General features: G+C 65.6%; 1 protein-coding gene across 1 annotated transcript in view; it reads right to left on the bottom strand.

Annotated features, from left to right (window-relative positions):
• NPL (N-acetylneuraminate pyruvate lyase) overlaps nucleotides 1–13159 on the bottom strand; it is a 32929-nt gene extending 19770 nt beyond the window's left edge. Inside the window, 3 exon segments of the mRNA XM_062211464.1 lie at nucleotides 1630–1703; nucleotides 8605–8689; nucleotides 13083–13159. Coding sequence (XP_062067448.1) covers nucleotides 1630–1703; nucleotides 8605–8672 — 142 coding nt within the window. The 5' untranslated portion in view covers nucleotides 8673–8689; nucleotides 13083–13159.
• Between the last annotated feature and the right edge of the window lie 3664 nt (nucleotides 13160–16823).

Genomic DNA, 16823 nt, shown 5'->3' with positions numbered 1-16823 from the left:
AAACAGAGAGACGGTCGGGGGGGCGGCCGCACCTGTGCTCCTCCCACCCAGCCCACCTGTCTCCACGTCTCGTGGCTGCTCCTGGCTCGGGGGTTCTGCCACTGTCCCTGGGGACAGCAGTGGGAACGCGGTTATGACCCGAGGTGACAGACCCGTCCTTGCTGTCAGGACAGATGGCGGAGACCGAATGGGGACAGAGGTGGCAGGTGACTGCCCCCATCACAGGCCAATCCCCCAGCTTGCTCCTCAGCTCTACACCTGGGCCCGGAAGGCAGGAAGGCGACACCAGCCAGGCTCCTGCGAAGTGCCTGTGCGCGCCTGACACCGGGACTTGAAGAGGATGCGCAGGTAAGCGCAGGAGGGGCCGTGTCTGCATGGCAGGAACTCTGAGGTTGGTACAGCAGTAATGATGGCCGCGCCGCGGCTCACTGGGCTAATCCTCCGCCTGCGGCGCTGGCACCCCGGGTTTCTAGTCCTGGTTGGGGCGCCGGATTCTGTCCCGGTTGCCCCTCTTCCAGGCCAGCTCTCTGCTGTGGCCCGGGAAGGCAGTGGAGGATGGCCCAAGTGCTTGGGCCCTGCACCTGCACAGGAGACCAGGAGGAAGCACCTGGCTCCTGGCTTCAGATCAGCGCAGCGCACCAGCCGTAGCGGCCATTTGGGGGGTGAACCAACGGAAGGAAGACCTTCTCTGTCTCTCTCTCTCTCTCTCACTGTCTAACTCTGCCTGTCAAAAAACAAAAAGCAGCAATGATGCCCCTGGAGATGGCAGGGGTGTGTGACACCCAGGGAGTCAGGCTGCTCTCCCCTCCGTGGGGCACAGCACGTGCCAACGGTAGTGCTGGGAGCAAGCCGTCTGGGAGGTGAGGTCTCCTTTCTCACTCCTCTGGTGTCTTGGGACACTCCAGGGACCCTCCTGTCGTGGGGATGCTCCTGCTTCTGCCTTGGGCCTGGAGAGACCACCGGTCTGTGGAGTAGGAGTCTGACGACCCCCGCCCCAGCTCGGAGCTGAGGGATGCTGGGCGGTGCCGTAGTCAGGTCTCGGGTTATGGGATGTGTCTGAGGGACAGCTCTGCACACCGGCTCTAACCGGCTGACTGTGACAGCCGAAGGACAGCTCTCCACACCGGCTGTACCTGGCTGTGACAGCCGAGGGACAGCTCTCCACACCGGCTGTAACCGGCTCTGACTGTGACCACAGCACCTCCAGGGAAAAGAAGCAGTGTCCTTGGGTGGAGGCCAAAAGCCCAGTGCTGCCCACAAGAGGCAGCTGCATCACAGGCACCGTGGTTCTCGGCGCGAGGTGTTGGGTCTGACGTTGGGGATGCTCACTGTCGCTGACACACGCGGGGTCACCTGCACGCCCTGCGGCTCCTCTGTGTGCTGAAGGTAGTTTCTCCCCGCCTCAGTTTGCAAGGCCAGGGGAGGGCACTGGACGGCTCCATGGCCGGGGTACCCTCCCGGCCGGCTGCCGAATGGCCCAACCCCAGGAGCTGCAGATTGCCACCGGGCCTCGGGGAGAGACGGAGCACAGCTGACGTGCATGGAGCTTCGCCAGGCCCTGGGCCACCCCCGGGGAGATGGACACCGCAGGGACCGAGCTAGAGGCCGAGAAGCCCCGAGGGCACTCACCGAACACGTTCTTGACGCCCTGCTCCTTCACGAGATAGTCCACGTACCGGCCAACCACGGACAGGTTGACTTCTCTGAAAGACACGGGAGACAGGAAGCGCGCACGCGCGTTCTGCGCTACGTCCCCCGCCCCGGGGCCGGAAGCCGCCCCCAGAAGTCCAGTTTGTGAAATTCTCAGCCTGGTCCCGAGGACAGCGGCTCGGCTGCTTGCTTTCCTGGGTCCGGAGGTTTCCGTGCACGTCTGCCCACTTAGGCTCGCCACAGCAGAGGCTTGGCGTTTGGAAACCTCCCCATGAGAAAGCAGTTCCCTAACCCCCATCCTCGTTTGGGAAGAATGGCGGTTGGGGGTGTTGGGAAGAACAAACATTTCTTCCTTCCTCTCTAAGATTTATTTGAGGCCGGCGCCGTGGCTTAACAGGCTAATCCTCCGCCTTGCAGCGCCGGCACACCGGGTTCTAGTCCTGGTTGGGGTGCCGGATTCTATCCTGGTTGCCCCTCTTCCAGGCCAGCTCTCTGCTATGGCCCGGGAAGGCAGTGGAGGATGGCCCAAGTGCTTGGGCCCTGCACCCGCATGGGAGACCAGGAGAAGCACCTGGCTCCTGGCTTCAGATCAGCAAGATGCGCCGGCTGCAGCGGCCATTGGAGGGTGAACCAATGGCAAAAAGGAAGACCTTTCTCTCTGTCTCTCTCTCTCTATCCACTCTGCCTGTCAAAAAAAAAAAAAAAAAGATTTATTTGAAAGGCAGAGTTACAGAGGGAGGAGAGACAGAGAGATCTTCTGTCTGCTGTTCACTCCCCAAATGGCCAGGAGCTCCTTCCAGGTCTCCCACGTGGGGGCAGGGACCCTCATGTGTGGGCCATCTGCTGCTTTCCCAGGTGCATTAGCAGGGAGCTGGACGGGAAGTGCAGCAGCCGCGACTCGAACCGGTGCCCACATGAGCCGGCATCACAGGTGGCGGCTTCACCTGCGAGGCCACCGTGCTGGCTGATAACAAGCAGCAGGCTTACGGGAGAACCGGATCCCATCACTCGAGAGTTTCAGCACTCAGTATCTGCGACGGCAAACAAAGGCTCAGGACCGTCTGCCGGCCTTGTAGGTCGGAGAGGGGGGAGCTGGAAGGGACTTCGCGTCACTTCGCTCTCAGAACAAAGTGGGGAGCAGCAGCCTTGGCACCTGGGGAGCTCGCCAGAAATGCAGACCCCCAGCCCCGCAAGTGAGACTCTGGGCTCCCACAGGGGCCCTGTAGGGTCTGCGGACCCCCGGCCCCGCGAGTGAGACTCTGGGCTCCCACAGGGGCCCCGTGGGGTCTGCAGACCCCCCGCCCCACACAGCCCCCCCAGTGAGACTCTGTAGGGACCCCGTGGGGTCTGCACACCCTTAGCCTTCGCAGTCTGAGCCCCGTGGCCTGAGAGGATCCATGCTTAAGGCAATCGGTGCTTCTTCCCGTTGATTTTAACTTCCTGAAACAGGTGCCCAGCGCCTTGGGTGAAGCAACCCAGCCTCAATCAAAACACAGGTGGGGAGCGTGGGCAACGGGATGGGGGCCGAGGCCTGCAGAGCCCTGGCCACGGGCGAGCGCACCCAGCAGCAGCGGCCGCAGAACCCTGGGGGACCTCAACCTCCGTGACTGCTCTCCAGAGGCAACACGCGTGAAAGGAGGCCAGCCGGGGTCAGCTGAGGCTGGGCCCCACTCGGGGGGCTGGGCGGCACAGAGCCCATGCCCCTGTCCCCAGGACTCCCCGCCCAGAGGGGAGCAGCCTCTAAGGGGCTGACTCTCGCCACCATCAGCATTTTCTTCATGTACAAAACGAACCAGGCTGTGTGGTGACCCCGGGGCTACACTTCCACCAGGCCGGACACAGGGGTGGCACTGGGCCAGGTGCCAGCCTGCAGCCCTCAGCAGAAATGCCCAGAGCTCCATCACAGGTGGACCCAGGGAAACCGGCCAGGGCTGTGCCACTGTGGTCACTGAGGCCGCCAACGGCAGGTCAGGCTGCAGCGTGGCCTCCCGCTGCTCCCCGCCCGCCATGGTGCCCGGGTCCCTTCTGCTGCAGGCGAGACCCTGGCCTGCAGGGTTTCCTTGCCTGGGGGCTGGGGGCTGGGCGCGGCGGGGACAGGTCAGGTCCCCTGGAACGGGCTCTCCCGGGGGAGGATTTCCCTCACACTCTGACATCTTCCCACTTACAAATCCACGGGGTTCTACACCCAGCTGTGTAAGTTTTCCACTTTGCATTCTAAATTGCACATTTCCGTACATTTGTAGGTATTCAGTTACTACGCTGGCTATGGCACACTCCGTTTTTATGCATTAACATAATCGAATTGCAACTCCCTGTTCCTAGACATTTGGTCCGCCCCCTACCTGGGAGGAGGGAACGCACAACAAATTACTTTTTGCCGCACACTGGGGCGCAGAGTGGGTGTGCTATGAAACTGCCCAGCCTTGTCTCGCTGCAGGCAGGGCCCGCACGGGGAGGGGCGGCACGCACGGCTCTCCTCTCACAGTGCAAAGCGCACATGGTTTTTCTGAATCAGCTTGGCCGAGGGAGACTCCACAGGCCCCCTGTGCTCCGTCTCCTGCGCAGGACGCGCCCTGAGAGGCCCGGCCTCGGCCGAGGGAGCCTTCACACACCTGGCCCCATGAGGCAGCACAGCGGCGCCATGACCTCCCACGACCCTTGGCCCTCGCGTGGCGCTGGGATTCCACATCACGCGTGCTCCTAGTGAAACAGCTGCTCTGCTCCGGCCAGACCCAGGCACAGGCGCGCGCGCACGCGTGTGTGTGTGTGTGCGTGCATGTGTGGCCGCTCGGTCTCCCAGCCGCTGCCGAAGGGCCCAGAACCCACACGACTCCCACTCCTGCAGGCCGGGCCCCCTCTGGCTGGGCCACGGGTTTCTTTCCGTGGAAGGCCCGGTAAAGACTCCCACGGTGAAGCCTGGGAATGTGAGGGAAAAAGAGCTTTTCCCCGACGTCTTCCCAGTCCCAGTGGACTCTGTGTCCTGGTGGCCGCTCTCGTCCAAGGACGAGAAGACTTCTTGCCCCGAGTCAGGGACGCAGGCCTTGGCGCCAGGGCAGGAGGAGGAGAGCGTGGGTGGGTGGAGAGACTTCCCTCTGCAGCCGCGGGGCTCGGGGCAGGCGTGCGGGTTGTGGCGGAGGCCCAGGTGAGCCTGAGGACACGCGGGGCTGTCCCCTGCGGCCCTGGCACCCTCCTCCTCCCTGTCAGTGCCTGTCTTCTCCATGGACAAATGGTCAGGAAGTGACAGAGCTCACCACAACTTGCACCGGCCGCGCAGACGCGAGGGCGGTGGATGAGGCCCGCGCCTGCCCCCGGGAGCTGCCCGGCTCCCGGCAGTGCCACGGCGGAGGTGGAGCAGACCAGAGGCGGGCACGTGGCTGACCGGCCCGGCGATGGTTGCTAGGAACACTCGCGGACAAGCGTGCCAGGCTGCGCGGGTCGTGGGGAAGGACTGGGCTCCGCTGGGGCGAGCTGGGCACCTGGAACCCAAGGAGCCGCTTCCTTGGCCGCCCTCCTGCCTCTCGCCGTGCAGGGGGAGCCCCCCAAGGGACAGCGCCGCCCGTCGCCCCCTGAAATCTTATTAGCCAGCAAACTTATCTCCAGAAGGCAGGCGGAGGAACGTCACAGGGCCTCTGTCCCGAGCTGGCCTGTTCTCCAGTCCCGTCCAGTTTGCAGAGGAAACCATAAGCTATTATCAGCCCCACGTCCACGTCCGCGCCTCCCCGGGAAGGGGCATTTAGGCCCCGCCCTCTGTTCCTTGCTCGGTCTCCGGGATACACAGGCACGTGTGCCTCTCCTGTGACCCCACTGCCGCTCTTTCTGCACACATGACCCCGGGAACCCTCACACGCAGGGGGCCATTCCCTCAGCCCCAACCACGGTTTGACGGAGAAGCACTGGCGTGGAGCAGAGAGCAAGACAGCCTGATGGCACAAAGCCTGGCAGGGGCCTGCCGTGACCCGGGGGCCGGCTGGGCTGTGATGCCACCGGAGGTGACCCAGGGGCCGGCACTGGGGCCAGAGGGGCTGTGATGCCACCCCGGAGGTGACCCGGGGTGGCACTGGGGCCGGCTGGGCTGTGATGCCACTGGAGGTGACCTGGGGGCCGGCACCGGGGCCAGAGGAGCTGTGATGCCACCCCGGAGGTGACCCGGGGGCCGGCACGGGGGCCGGCTGGGCTGTGATGCCACCGGAGGTGACCTGGGGGCCGGCACTGGGGCCAGAGGGGCTGTGATGCCACCCCGGAGGTGACCCAGGGGTGGCACTGGGGCCGGCAGGGCCATGATGCCACCCTGGAGGTGACCCGGGGTGGCACTGGGGCCAGAGGGGCTGTGATGCCACCCCGGAGGTGACCCGGGGGTGGCACTGGGGCTGGAGGGGCTGTGATGCCACCCCGGAGATGACCTGGGGGCTGGCACGGGGGCCAGAGGAGCTGTGATGCCACCCCGGAGGTGACCCGGGGATGGCACTGGGGCCGGCTGGGCTGTGATGCCACCGGAGGTGACCTGGGGGCCGGCACGGGGGCTGGCTGGGCTGTGATGCCACCGGAGGTGACCCGGGGGTGGCACTGGGGCCGGCTGGGCTGTGATGCCACCGGAGGTGACCTGGGGGCCGGCACTGGGGCCAGAGGGGCTGTGATGCCACCCCGGAGGTGACCTGGGGGCTGGCACGGGGGCCGGCTGGGCTGTGATGCCACCGGAGGTGACCTGGGGGCCGGCACCGGGGCCAGAGGAGCTGTGATGCCACCCCGGAGGTGACCTGGGGGCCGGCACGGGAGCCGGCTGGGCTGTGATGCCACCCCGGAGGTGACCTGGGGGCCGGCACTGGGGCCAGAGGGGCTGTGATGCCACCGGAGGTGACCTGGGGGCCGGCACGGGGGCCGGCTGGGCTGTGATGCCACCCCGGAGGTGACCTGGGGGCTGGCACTGGGGCCAGAGGGGCTGTGATGCCACCCCGGAGGTGACCCGGGGGTGGCACTGGGGCCGGCTGGGCTATGATGCCACCGGAGGTGACCTAGGGGCCGGCACTGGGGCCAGAGGAGCTGTGATGCCACCCCGGAGGTGACCCGGGGGTGGCACTGGGGCCGGCTGGGCTGTGATGCCACCGGAGGTGACCTGGGGGCCGGCACTGGGGCCAGAGGGGCTGTGATGCCACCCCGGAGGTGACCCGGGGTGGCACGGGGGCCGGCTGGGCTGTGATGCCACCGGAGGTGACCTGGGGGCCGGCACTGGGGCCAGAGGGGCTGTGATGCCACCCCGGAGGTGACCCAGGGGCCGGCACTGGGGCCGGCAGGGCCGTGATGCCACCCTGGAGGTGACCTGGGGTGGCACTGGGGCTGGAGGGGGCTCCGCCTTCGGCCCAGCTCCTCTCAGCCCCCGACGTGGCACAGCATCCTCTGGGAGCCCTGACTCGGTGGCACACAGTAGGGCTACGGGCGGCAGACCACACAGCGCGCGGGAAGGACCCAGAGGAAAGGGAGCGTCCAGAGACCTCAAGCAGAAGCGACTCCTGGGGAGGTGGATGGGCGACACCCGCGTGGCGAACGGTGTCACACAGGGCTGGGAGCGGCCGTACCCCTCTCCTGACGGGATTCAAAAGCGCTCTGGGGCTGGCGCTGTGGCACAGTGGGGAAAGCCGCCGCCCCCGGCGCTGGCATCCCACATGGGCGCCAGCTCCCTGGCTTCAGATGGGTGCAGCTTCGGCTGTGGCAGCCGTTTCGGGAGTGAACTAGCGGCTGAAGACCTCTCTCTGTCTCTTCCCCTCTCTGTTACTCTACCTCTCAAATAAATAAAAACAATAAGAACACAGCAAAGGTGACCGGCCTTCGGGGCAGGCACCCAGACTCACTTAGCCACGTTCCCCCCAGCTCCTCCACGGCAGGCCGTCACGTGCACCTGGCTGAACCGCTAGTCACCGGGACCCAGGAGAAAACACGAGCCAGGAAGAGCCCCGGCTCAGCTACCAGAATTACAAGGTGGGGGCGTGGAGCTCCAGGCAGCCAGGATAGGAGCGCCCCCACCGTGGCGCTGGCAGCCCACAGGGCACCTTGGTGTCTGCTCTGTTGGAACCTGTCAGAGCACAGGTTCCTGTGTGGGCGGGACGCTAACGGCCACGTGGACCCACAGGCACCGGGCGTGGAGCACGTGGTGGCAGGACGGCCGGAACGCCCACTGCCCCACACACAGCAGGCGCCTAATAAACGCCCACAAGGCCCCTGCACAAAGCCCATCTGCATTTTGAATTCGTGACTCAGGGACGTGTGGTTTCCAGAAGAGACGGGAGGGAGGGGTAATGGGCAGCTGGACTGGGGGCCTGGGAGGCGGACAGAGCCCTGTGGCGACCCTCGGGGCCTGGCCTTCCGGCAAACAGCAGCACACGCCGACGCAGCGAACAGACGGGACCACGTGAAGCCGCCGCTTCGAGGTCGAGAGAGGCCTTAGAAGGTCAGGGAGCCCCCCAACAGGAAGTGAGGCCGCCTGCCCTGCGGTCACGCGGCTTCCGCTGCCTGGCCCAGGAACAGCTGACCACAGTCTTCCAGGGCTCAGGAAGGGAGGAGGAGCAGACACCCATCAGCGCCTCTGACGCCAGCTCAGCAAGATAGCAGTGCTCACGTGGCTGTCACGACACGCGCTCGGGCAATGATCACCCAACAGGCACCGGCCGTGCCGGCCGCGAGCTGTGACTGCGCCGCGGGGTCCCAGGGCAGGACTCGCCCACCGCCTGAGAGCCCTCACTGGGGAGTCCACAGGACCCCCTCCCCTCCCCGCCCCACCGCCCTCCTGCCGGCGCCCACAGAGCACCTGCTGTGCGGCTGCAGAGCTGGGCAGAGGTGAGAGCTGCTTCTTACCCAGGGGTCGCCCACCCCACCCCACAAAGCTGCCTCCAGCACTGGGGGATGGAGCTGGGCAGAGTCTGGGACACGCAGGTCGGATCCTTCTGGGACCCAAACAATAGTTACCCATTCTCGGTCATCGGTGTGATGGTCGCAGCCACGAGACCCTGGAGCTGCTTCTTTGGGGAGGCCATCGAGCTGCTGGAAGGATCTGGAACACATGGGCGCGACAGCTGTTTCCTCGGGGAAGGCCAGGTAATGATGGAGTCACAGACAGCCCGGGGAAGGCCAGGGAAGGTCAGAGGACACAGACACCCCGGGGAAGGCCAGGTAAGGACAGAGGACACAGACCACCCCGGCACCCGGCAGAGAAAGATTGCACAATAGTAAAATACGCATTTTCAGTTAGTGATTTAGGAAGCACACACACACACACACAGATCCTCCATCCAGTAATCCACTCCCAAAATGCCTGCTGGGAACCCAATCCAGGTCTCCCACGTGGGTGGCAAGGACCCAACCGCCTTGGCTGTCACCTCTCCCCCAGGCTGGCGTGCACAGGAACCTGTGTCGGCGGCCGGGGCCCAGGCACTCCGGTTTGGAACAAGTGTGCTAACTGCAGGCCAAGCATGTGCCCTGAGCCAGAGTTCAGAGTTCAGAGTTCAGTTCGGGGGGGGGGGGGCTTGAGATAGGGGAGGTGGCCTGGACGAGCTCCCTCCCAAAGGCCTCCTGAAGGTGCTGTCGGGGGTGGAGAAACCAGAGCCCTCGGGCAGGCACTCGGCCCAGGCGGGTCAGACAAGAGTCCAGATGAAACCCAAGGGCAGCGAGAGGGCACAGCTTGGGGGGAGACAGCTGAGGGGCCACAGCCGGGGGGGCACAGCCGTGACAGGGCACAGCCGTGAGAGGTGCAGCCGTGACAGGTGCAGCCCTGAGGGGGGCACCGCCGTGAGGCGGCCCCCCTTCCTCCTCCCACAGCCCCATCCTTTCGGCTGGAATCTCACCCAAAGCCAGCAGGTGACCCGCAGAGCCTCCTGGTTCACCCACCCTCTCCCCACCTTGCTGTTTTGCTCAGTTTCCCTGGTTTGGCGAGCGTGCCACCTGCACTCTCGGCTCTCTTCCTGGCTAGCGTAGGCTCCCAACCATGGGGACTGTGCCCCTGGCTTCGCTGTCGTCTCCTGACACCGGGTGCTCAGAAGCGAGGAGTAGGGGTGACGCACAGGTGTCCAGACCGCAGGGCAGAGCCACCTCCCTGGACAGGGGCCGCTGCAGGGGTCAGCCCCAGCCCAGGTGTGCGGGCCCACGTCTGTGAAGACACGCAGCGAGGGGCTACCGAGCCGCTGGGGAACAGCCGGGGACCCGCAGGCAGACCGCCTGGCTCGGCTCCCACCTCGGCCGCTGCTGCTTGCTGTTCTGAGCTGCAAGACTTAAGCAGCCACAAACGCAGCCTCTAACAAGTGAAGAGAATAAAACCATCAGGTGGGACTCGGTGTGAATTGTACGAACCACAGGCTGCTCGGAGCCGACACGGAGCAGACACGGTGTCTGCAGGCCGTCGGCAGCAGGGAAGCGGCCACGTGTGGCTTCCGACCCAGCTCCCTGCTGCTGCTCCTGCACCCACGTGGAGACCGGCATGGCGCTCCAGGCTCCTGGCTCTGGCTTGGCCCGGCCACAGCCATTGTGGCCGTTTGAGGAGTGGAGCAGCGGGTGGAGGATGGTGCAGTTCTGACACCACTGTGCTCACACTGGACCCCGTGAGGCAGCACTCGATCAGCAACCGCCCCGTTCTGCTTCCTGCTGACTCGAAGATGGGAAGTCTGTCTCCCAGCACGGTCGGCTCGGGTGCACAGAGCAGCGGCACCCCAGAGCCTGGTTCGGCTGGGCCCATGAGAAGCCCTGATGTCGTGGGATAGCACTGGACACACCCCCTTGTAAACAGACACACAGACAGAGCTGGCTGGGCAGAGCCCTCTCTGTGCAGGGAGGGGGCGGCTCCATGCTGGGGGCAGCGCTGTGGGGGCAGTGCAGACCCTCCCCCGTGCTGTGTGGGGGCAGTGCAGATCCTCCCCCGTGCTGTGTGGGGGCAGCTCTGTGCGGGCAGTGAAGACCCTCTCCCGTGCTGTGTGGGGGCAGTGCAGACCCTCCCCCTGCTGTGTGGGGGCAGTGCAGACCCTCCCCCCGTGCTGTGCTGGGGGCAGCGCTGTGGGGGCAGCACAGACCCTCCCCTGTGCTGTGCTGGGGGCAGTGCAGACCCTCCCCTGTGCTGTGTGGGGGCAGTGCAGACCCTCCCCCTGTGCTGTGCTGGGGGCAGCTCTGTGCGGGCAGTGCAGACCCTCCCCTGTGCTGTGTGGGGGCAGTGCAGACCCTCCCCTGTGTGTGTGGAGCCAGCGCAGACCCTCCCCCCGTGCTGTGTGGGGGCAGTGCAGACCCTCCCCCTGTGCTGTGCTGGGGGCAGCTCTGTGCGGGCTGTGCTGACCCTCCCCTGTGCTGTGTGGGGGCAGCGCAGACCCTCCCCCGTGCTGTGCTGGGGGCAGCTCTGTGCCGGCTGGTCAGTGCAGGGCTGGGCAGTGCGGGCTGGGCAATGCGGGCCTGGGCAGTGCAGGGCTGGTCAGTGCAGGGCTGAGCAGTGCGGGCTGGGCAGTGCAGGGCTGGGCAGGGCAGGGCTGGTCAGTGCAGGGCTGGGCAATGCGGGCTGGGCAGTGCGGAGCTGGGCTGGGGGCAGCTCTGTGCCAGCAGTGCAGGGCTGGGCAGGGCAGGGCTGGGCAGTGCAGGGCTGGGCAATGCGGGCTGGGCAGTGCAGGGCTGGGCAGTGCGGAGCTGGGCTGGGGGCAGCTCTGTGCTGGCAGTGCAGGGCTGGGCAGTGCGGGCTGGGCAGTGCAGGGCTGGGCAGGGCAGGGCAGGGCTGGGCAGGGCAGGGCAGCCTCAGCAGATCTTGAGGCTGTGAGGATTCCTGGCTTGGAGGAGCCGAAGCCGCGCTGGAAGTCAGGAAGCAGCCGCGTGATCACCTGACCACGAGCTAACACAGATAAGAAGCCGCAGACTTGGCCCTAATCCTCAGTGTCACGCGGCCAGCAGTGACACGGATGCTGAGCCTTGGCCTCTTCTCCCCTGCAGGGCAGCTCTGTGCCCACCCCCAGGGACCTGCTCCCCTGCAGGGCAGCTCTGTGCCCACCCCCAGGGACCTGCTCTCCTGCAGGGCAGCTCTGTGCCCACCCCCAGGGACCCTGCTCTCCTGCAGGGCAGCTCTGTGCCCACCCCTAGGGACCTGCTCTCCTGCAGGGCAGCTCTGTGCCCCCCCCAGGGACCTGCTCACCTGCAGGGCAGCTCTGTGCCCAGACCCCCGGGGACCTGCTCCCCTGCAGGGCAGCTCTGTGCCCACCCCCGGGGACCTGCTCCCCTGCAGGGCAGCTCTGTGCCCACCCCCAGGGACCCTGCTCACCTGCAGGGCAGCTCTGTGCCCACCCCCAGGGACCCTGCAGTGGGTCTTCCTGGTGATGTGTCCTGGTCCCTATGGCAGAGGCTGTGGTGTGTATGGCACAGGGCCGCAGTGGGGCAGAGGTGTGGTCTGCCTCCGGGCACCACCACTTCCCTGTGGGCTGACTGTGGGCCCAGCACCCGGGCGTCGTCTCCCGGGCACTGAGCCACGGCACTGCCGCTGTCCTCCTCCTCCCTCTCCCCCCTCACTCTTGGGGACAAAGGACGCAAGCCCAGGCCCAGCACTGGCCAGCGGTTTGCAGGACGCATCTCAGGGGCGGGAGTTTCCCTCCAGCCACGCAGCCTCCCTGGGAGGTCCTGGGCTGCCTTTATTTTACACTCAGGGCAGTTCCGGGGAGGCTCCCAGTGGAAGATTGAATCCAGGGCCACTCCAATGCCGTCTGAGTGAAGAGTGAACATCGGGGGCCTTTGGCAGGGTGGCGAGCAGGCTGGGTCCCTGCCCGAATCCCCACTCCCCCCTCAGGGCACAGAGGCTGCAGGGCAGGCCCCCGCCGCTCCGGGCTGCGCTCTCTGCCCTGTGGCCCCCCCCCACCCGCCCTGGCCGACGTCTGTCACTCAAAACAAAGTGGGGAGCCCTGACCCCAAGGTGGGAGGGCGGAGGAGCTGGGTAGGAAGGCAGCTCCTTTAACAGAGGCCGGCCAGCGTCTAGAAAATCCTAGTTTTAAATGAACTCGGGACTGTGACCACTTAGTGGCCACTCGGTCCCCTGGGCCAGCCAGCTGCCCATTCTCAAAGTGGCAAGGTTTCACGAAATTCAACATCACGGGGCGGGGGGGAGGGGACGCAGCTCGGGCACGGAGCACGAGGAAGCAGAAGTGCACGGGAAACTCGGAGCGGCCGCTCGCCACGGCGTCCCGGCCGGCCTCCCCCGCGGCTCAGACCCCTCCAGACCGGGTCCCCGGCCCGGCGGGGCGGCCGCAGACACCCGAGAGCGGCCCTCGCCCCGCGGGTGCTGCCCCCCGCCCGCTGCAGCGCACCTGCCGCCCCTTCCCACGGCAATCCCGCGTCCCGCTCTGCCCCCCGCTCCCCGGTTTCCGCGCTGCCCCGGGACCGCGTCCCCTGCCTCGGAACAGCCCCGCGTCCCCGACCCACGTCCCCGGCGCCGCACTTACCGAGGCCGCCGCCGGTCAGCTGCCTAACGAGGCCGGGACACCCGCGGCCGGGGCGGGGTTGGGGCGAGGGGGCGGTCCGGTCGTCACGCCCCGGGCAGGCTGGAGCCGGGCCGCCTCCCTGCGCGCTCCCGCCGCGCGCTCCTGAGGGTGCTGGGCGCCGGCGTGGTTCGGAGGTTTGGGGAGGAGGAGGTTTGCTCTGGCCCGCAGCTCGGCCCTTCGTTGGGGACACGCGGCGTGCGGCACAGGCCTTCCCGGCTGGTCCGGCGCTTCCCCACGCGCTGGGCTGGAAGGCGTTCGCCCTGCGGCTTCCCCCGCCGAGGGGCGTCGGTGTGGTGCACGGGCGCGGGGCGGCGGGCCGGTGGAGGTGTGCGGGAGCCCCTGGGCAAGGGAGGAGCGAGGGGGAAGGGCCCTGGGCGCGCCCGGGGCTTGTTTGTAACCTTAACAGGGCTTCCAAATCCCAAGTAACTTTTTTCCAAGTTACTCTGTAATCCACGCAGGATCAAGTGGCCAACAGGTTTCAGTCGCACTGTCAGCCAGCAGAGCAAGACTCCGGAAGCAGAAGCAAACCGCAGGCGCCTGGACTGGGGCGAGCGGGTGCTGGGTGTGGGGACTGGAGCCCCACTCTTGGTGCTGTGACCAAGCAGCTGTCCTGGATTTCTAGGAAGGGTTTACGTGCTTGTTTGAAGGCAGACTGTGAGAGAGAGAGCGAGGGAGAGAGCTCTTCCATCACTGGTTTACTCCCCAAATGGCTGCAACGGCCAGGGTTGGGCCAGGCCCAGGCCAGGAGCCAGGGGCTTCTTCCTGGTCTCCCACATGGGTGCAGGGGCCCAAGGACTTGGGCCGTCTTCTGCTGCTTTCCCAGGCCACAGCAGGGAGCTGGATCGGAAGTGGAGCAGTGGACATGAACAGGTGCCCATGTGGGACGCTGGCCTCACAGGTGGTGGTTTCACCCACTGCAGCACAGGGCAGCCCCCGCCGTGGGTTTAGGCCTCCTGGAGTTTGTGGTGCCCTGTGCTCGGCCTCTGTCCAGCTCCTCGTCCTCACCAAGATCATTGCCAGATGCCTGTCCCTGGCTGACCCCGCTCATTCCCTCAGGCCCAGGCTCCAGGGAGCCCGGTCCTGCCAGTGCTCTGGCCTGCTCACAGGTGACTGCTCCGTGAGACGTACGAGTGCCTGCACCCTGTGGATGGAGGCGGGCTGTGGTGCACACAGAGCGGTGGCTGGCACCCGGGGCCACGCGGCAGCTCTGCGGTCCTGCCGCCAGGAGGGGCCTCCCCTTGTGAATGCAGCTGGGGTAGCCTCGTGACCAAGAGGGACTGTGGCACCTGCACATGGGGTACTGGGAGCGGCCGCAGAGCGGGAGGCGGCCTGCAGGCATGGGGGCTCTGGGGGCGCCGCCCCCTGTTGGCTCTGGGACCCTTCCTCCTGGGCTGCGTCTCTCAGCTGGTGTGGCCTTCTTTGGCCACACCTGAGTGGGGGCCGGCCTGGGGGTGGGGAGGGCGCGCGAGGTGGTGAGGACAGGAGAAAGTTGACATGAATTCTGCTTCCAGGGCTCCTTTGACGATACCCAGTCCTCCCAGCGACAGGGCCTCCAGTGGAAGGTGTTCAGCCGCGTCCACTCCTGCGTCCTGCTTGCTCCTGTCCTGGGAAAGCTCCAGCGGGGGCCTGGCCTCTGGGGACAAGGCAGAACTGGCCACCAGGGGGCAGCGTGACAGCAGACATGGGAGATGCGGGAAACAATAGTCCACAAATATTCCGCGCTATTGTAGCTCGTTTTCCCCATCCTTCTCCAAGCGTCACATTTGCAGCTCCAGTTTTAAGCTTTCTTTTTAGATCTTGTCCTCTCATTAATATTAAGATAATAATAATAAAACAACAATGTGTAGCCGGGGCTGTGGTGTAGCAGGTAAAGCCGCCCGTGACGCTGGCATCCTGTGTGGGCACTGATTTGTGTCCTGGCTGCTCCACTTCCAATCCAGCTCCTGGCTATGGCCTGGGGAAGCAGCGGAGGAAGGCCCAAGTTCCTGGGCCCCTGCACCCGCGTGGGAGATGTGGAAGAAGCTCCTGGCTGCTGACTTCGCCTGGCCCAGCCCCGGCTGTTGCTGCCATTTGGAGAGTGAACCAGCAGGTGGAAGGAAGCTCGCTCTCGCGCGCGTGCTCTCTCTCTCTAACTCTTTCAAATAAATACATCTTTTCAAATTGATGTGTAGAAACAGGAATTAGAATAGGAAATTTGGTTTCCCCAAAATATTGGTTCTTTGGGCTTTCTGAGAGACGACGCCTCGGGGGTGGGTTTCTCTCCTGATTGGACCCCGGGTCTCCTACAGCGTCTGCTGTGAAGACGGGACGGGGTGGGGGCCGCGTCTGTGCCCCCAGGATGCCAGAGCCGCTGGGGGCTCCGCAGGGCGAGGTAGCTTCCCGTGCCAGGGTCGTCCGACTCCCACGGGAGCTGTGCTGGGGGCACCGGGCAAACGTAGCCCATTTCATGCCCTGCCCCTCCCACTTGAGCCCCAGGCGTCACAGCCTGGACAGGGCTCAGGCCCGGCTCCAGACCAGCCCACTGCTCACGAGAGGAGGAGCAGGTGACACGTGGAGGGAGCCTTCTGTGGGGACGCAGGGCCTGCGGTGGGCTCAGGGCTGGGCCAGCCAGCACATTCCCGGCCAGCCGCTCTTCCCTCACTGCGCCGGGTCAACCTGAGGTCCAGCGTCGGACACCGAGCGGGACTTCAACCTGCAAAGGTCAATCGGGCAGTGCTGTGCTCTGACTCAGCATGCACACTGCGAAGGAAACCCGGACTCGCGGCCCAGCAGGCTCTGAGCCGTTCGGTTTACGTGTGGGTAACGAACTTCACATTGCACTGCTGGCGTAGCTGTATAAACCGGGAGAGGGAACCAAACTCCGGCAGTTTACCAGCACTCAGAGGCCACGACGCCAACACTCCCCACTCACCGTGCTCCTAGCAGAGAGAGAGAGGGATGGAGGGGTTGAGGAGTGCAAGTCCCACCCTGGGAACCTGCTCCAGTTACCAACATGTAACAGCGCCCCCTGGTGGCAGATGTTAGACTGCGCCTGACTCTCCAGGTGATGGCGGGGGGGTGGAGGTGATGTGCAGGTGCCGTCTACACCCCTGGGGATGGAGGTGACTGTGCAGGTGCCGTCTACACCTGGGGATGAGGTGACTGCAGGTGCCGTCTACACCCCTGGGGATGGAGGTGACTGTGCAGGTGCCCTCTACACACCTGGGGATGGAGGTGACTGCAGGTGCCCTCTACACCTGGGGATGAGGTGACTGCAGGTGCCGTCTACACCTGGGGATGGAGGTGACTGCAGGTGCCCTCTACACACCTGGGGATGGAGGTGACTGCAGGTGCCGTCTACACCTGGGGATGAGGTGACTGCAGGTGCCGTCTACACCCCTGGGGATGGAGGTGACTGTGCAGGTGCCCTCTACACACCTGGGGATGGAGGTGACTGCAGGTGCCGTCTACACCCCGGGGATGGAGGTGATGTGCAGGTGCCATCTACACCCCTGGGGATGGAGGTGATGTGCAGGTGCCGTCTACACCTGGGGATGGAGGTGACTGTGCAGGTGCCGTCTACACCCGGGGGATGGAGGTGACTGTGCAGGTGCCATCTACACCCCTGGGGATGGAGGTGACTGTGTAGGTGCCGTCTACACCCCGGGGATGGAGGTGATGTGCAGGTGCCCTCTACACACCTGGGGATGGAGGTGACTGCAG

Source organism: Lepus europaeus, chromosome 14 (genome assembly GCF_033115175.1).
Source record: "Lepus europaeus isolate LE1 chromosome 14, mLepTim1.pri, whole genome shotgun sequence".
Taxonomy (NCBI): Eukaryota; Metazoa; Chordata; class Mammalia; order Lagomorpha; family Leporidae; genus Lepus; species Lepus europaeus.
This window is presented reverse-complemented; position numbering and strand designations above follow the sequence as displayed.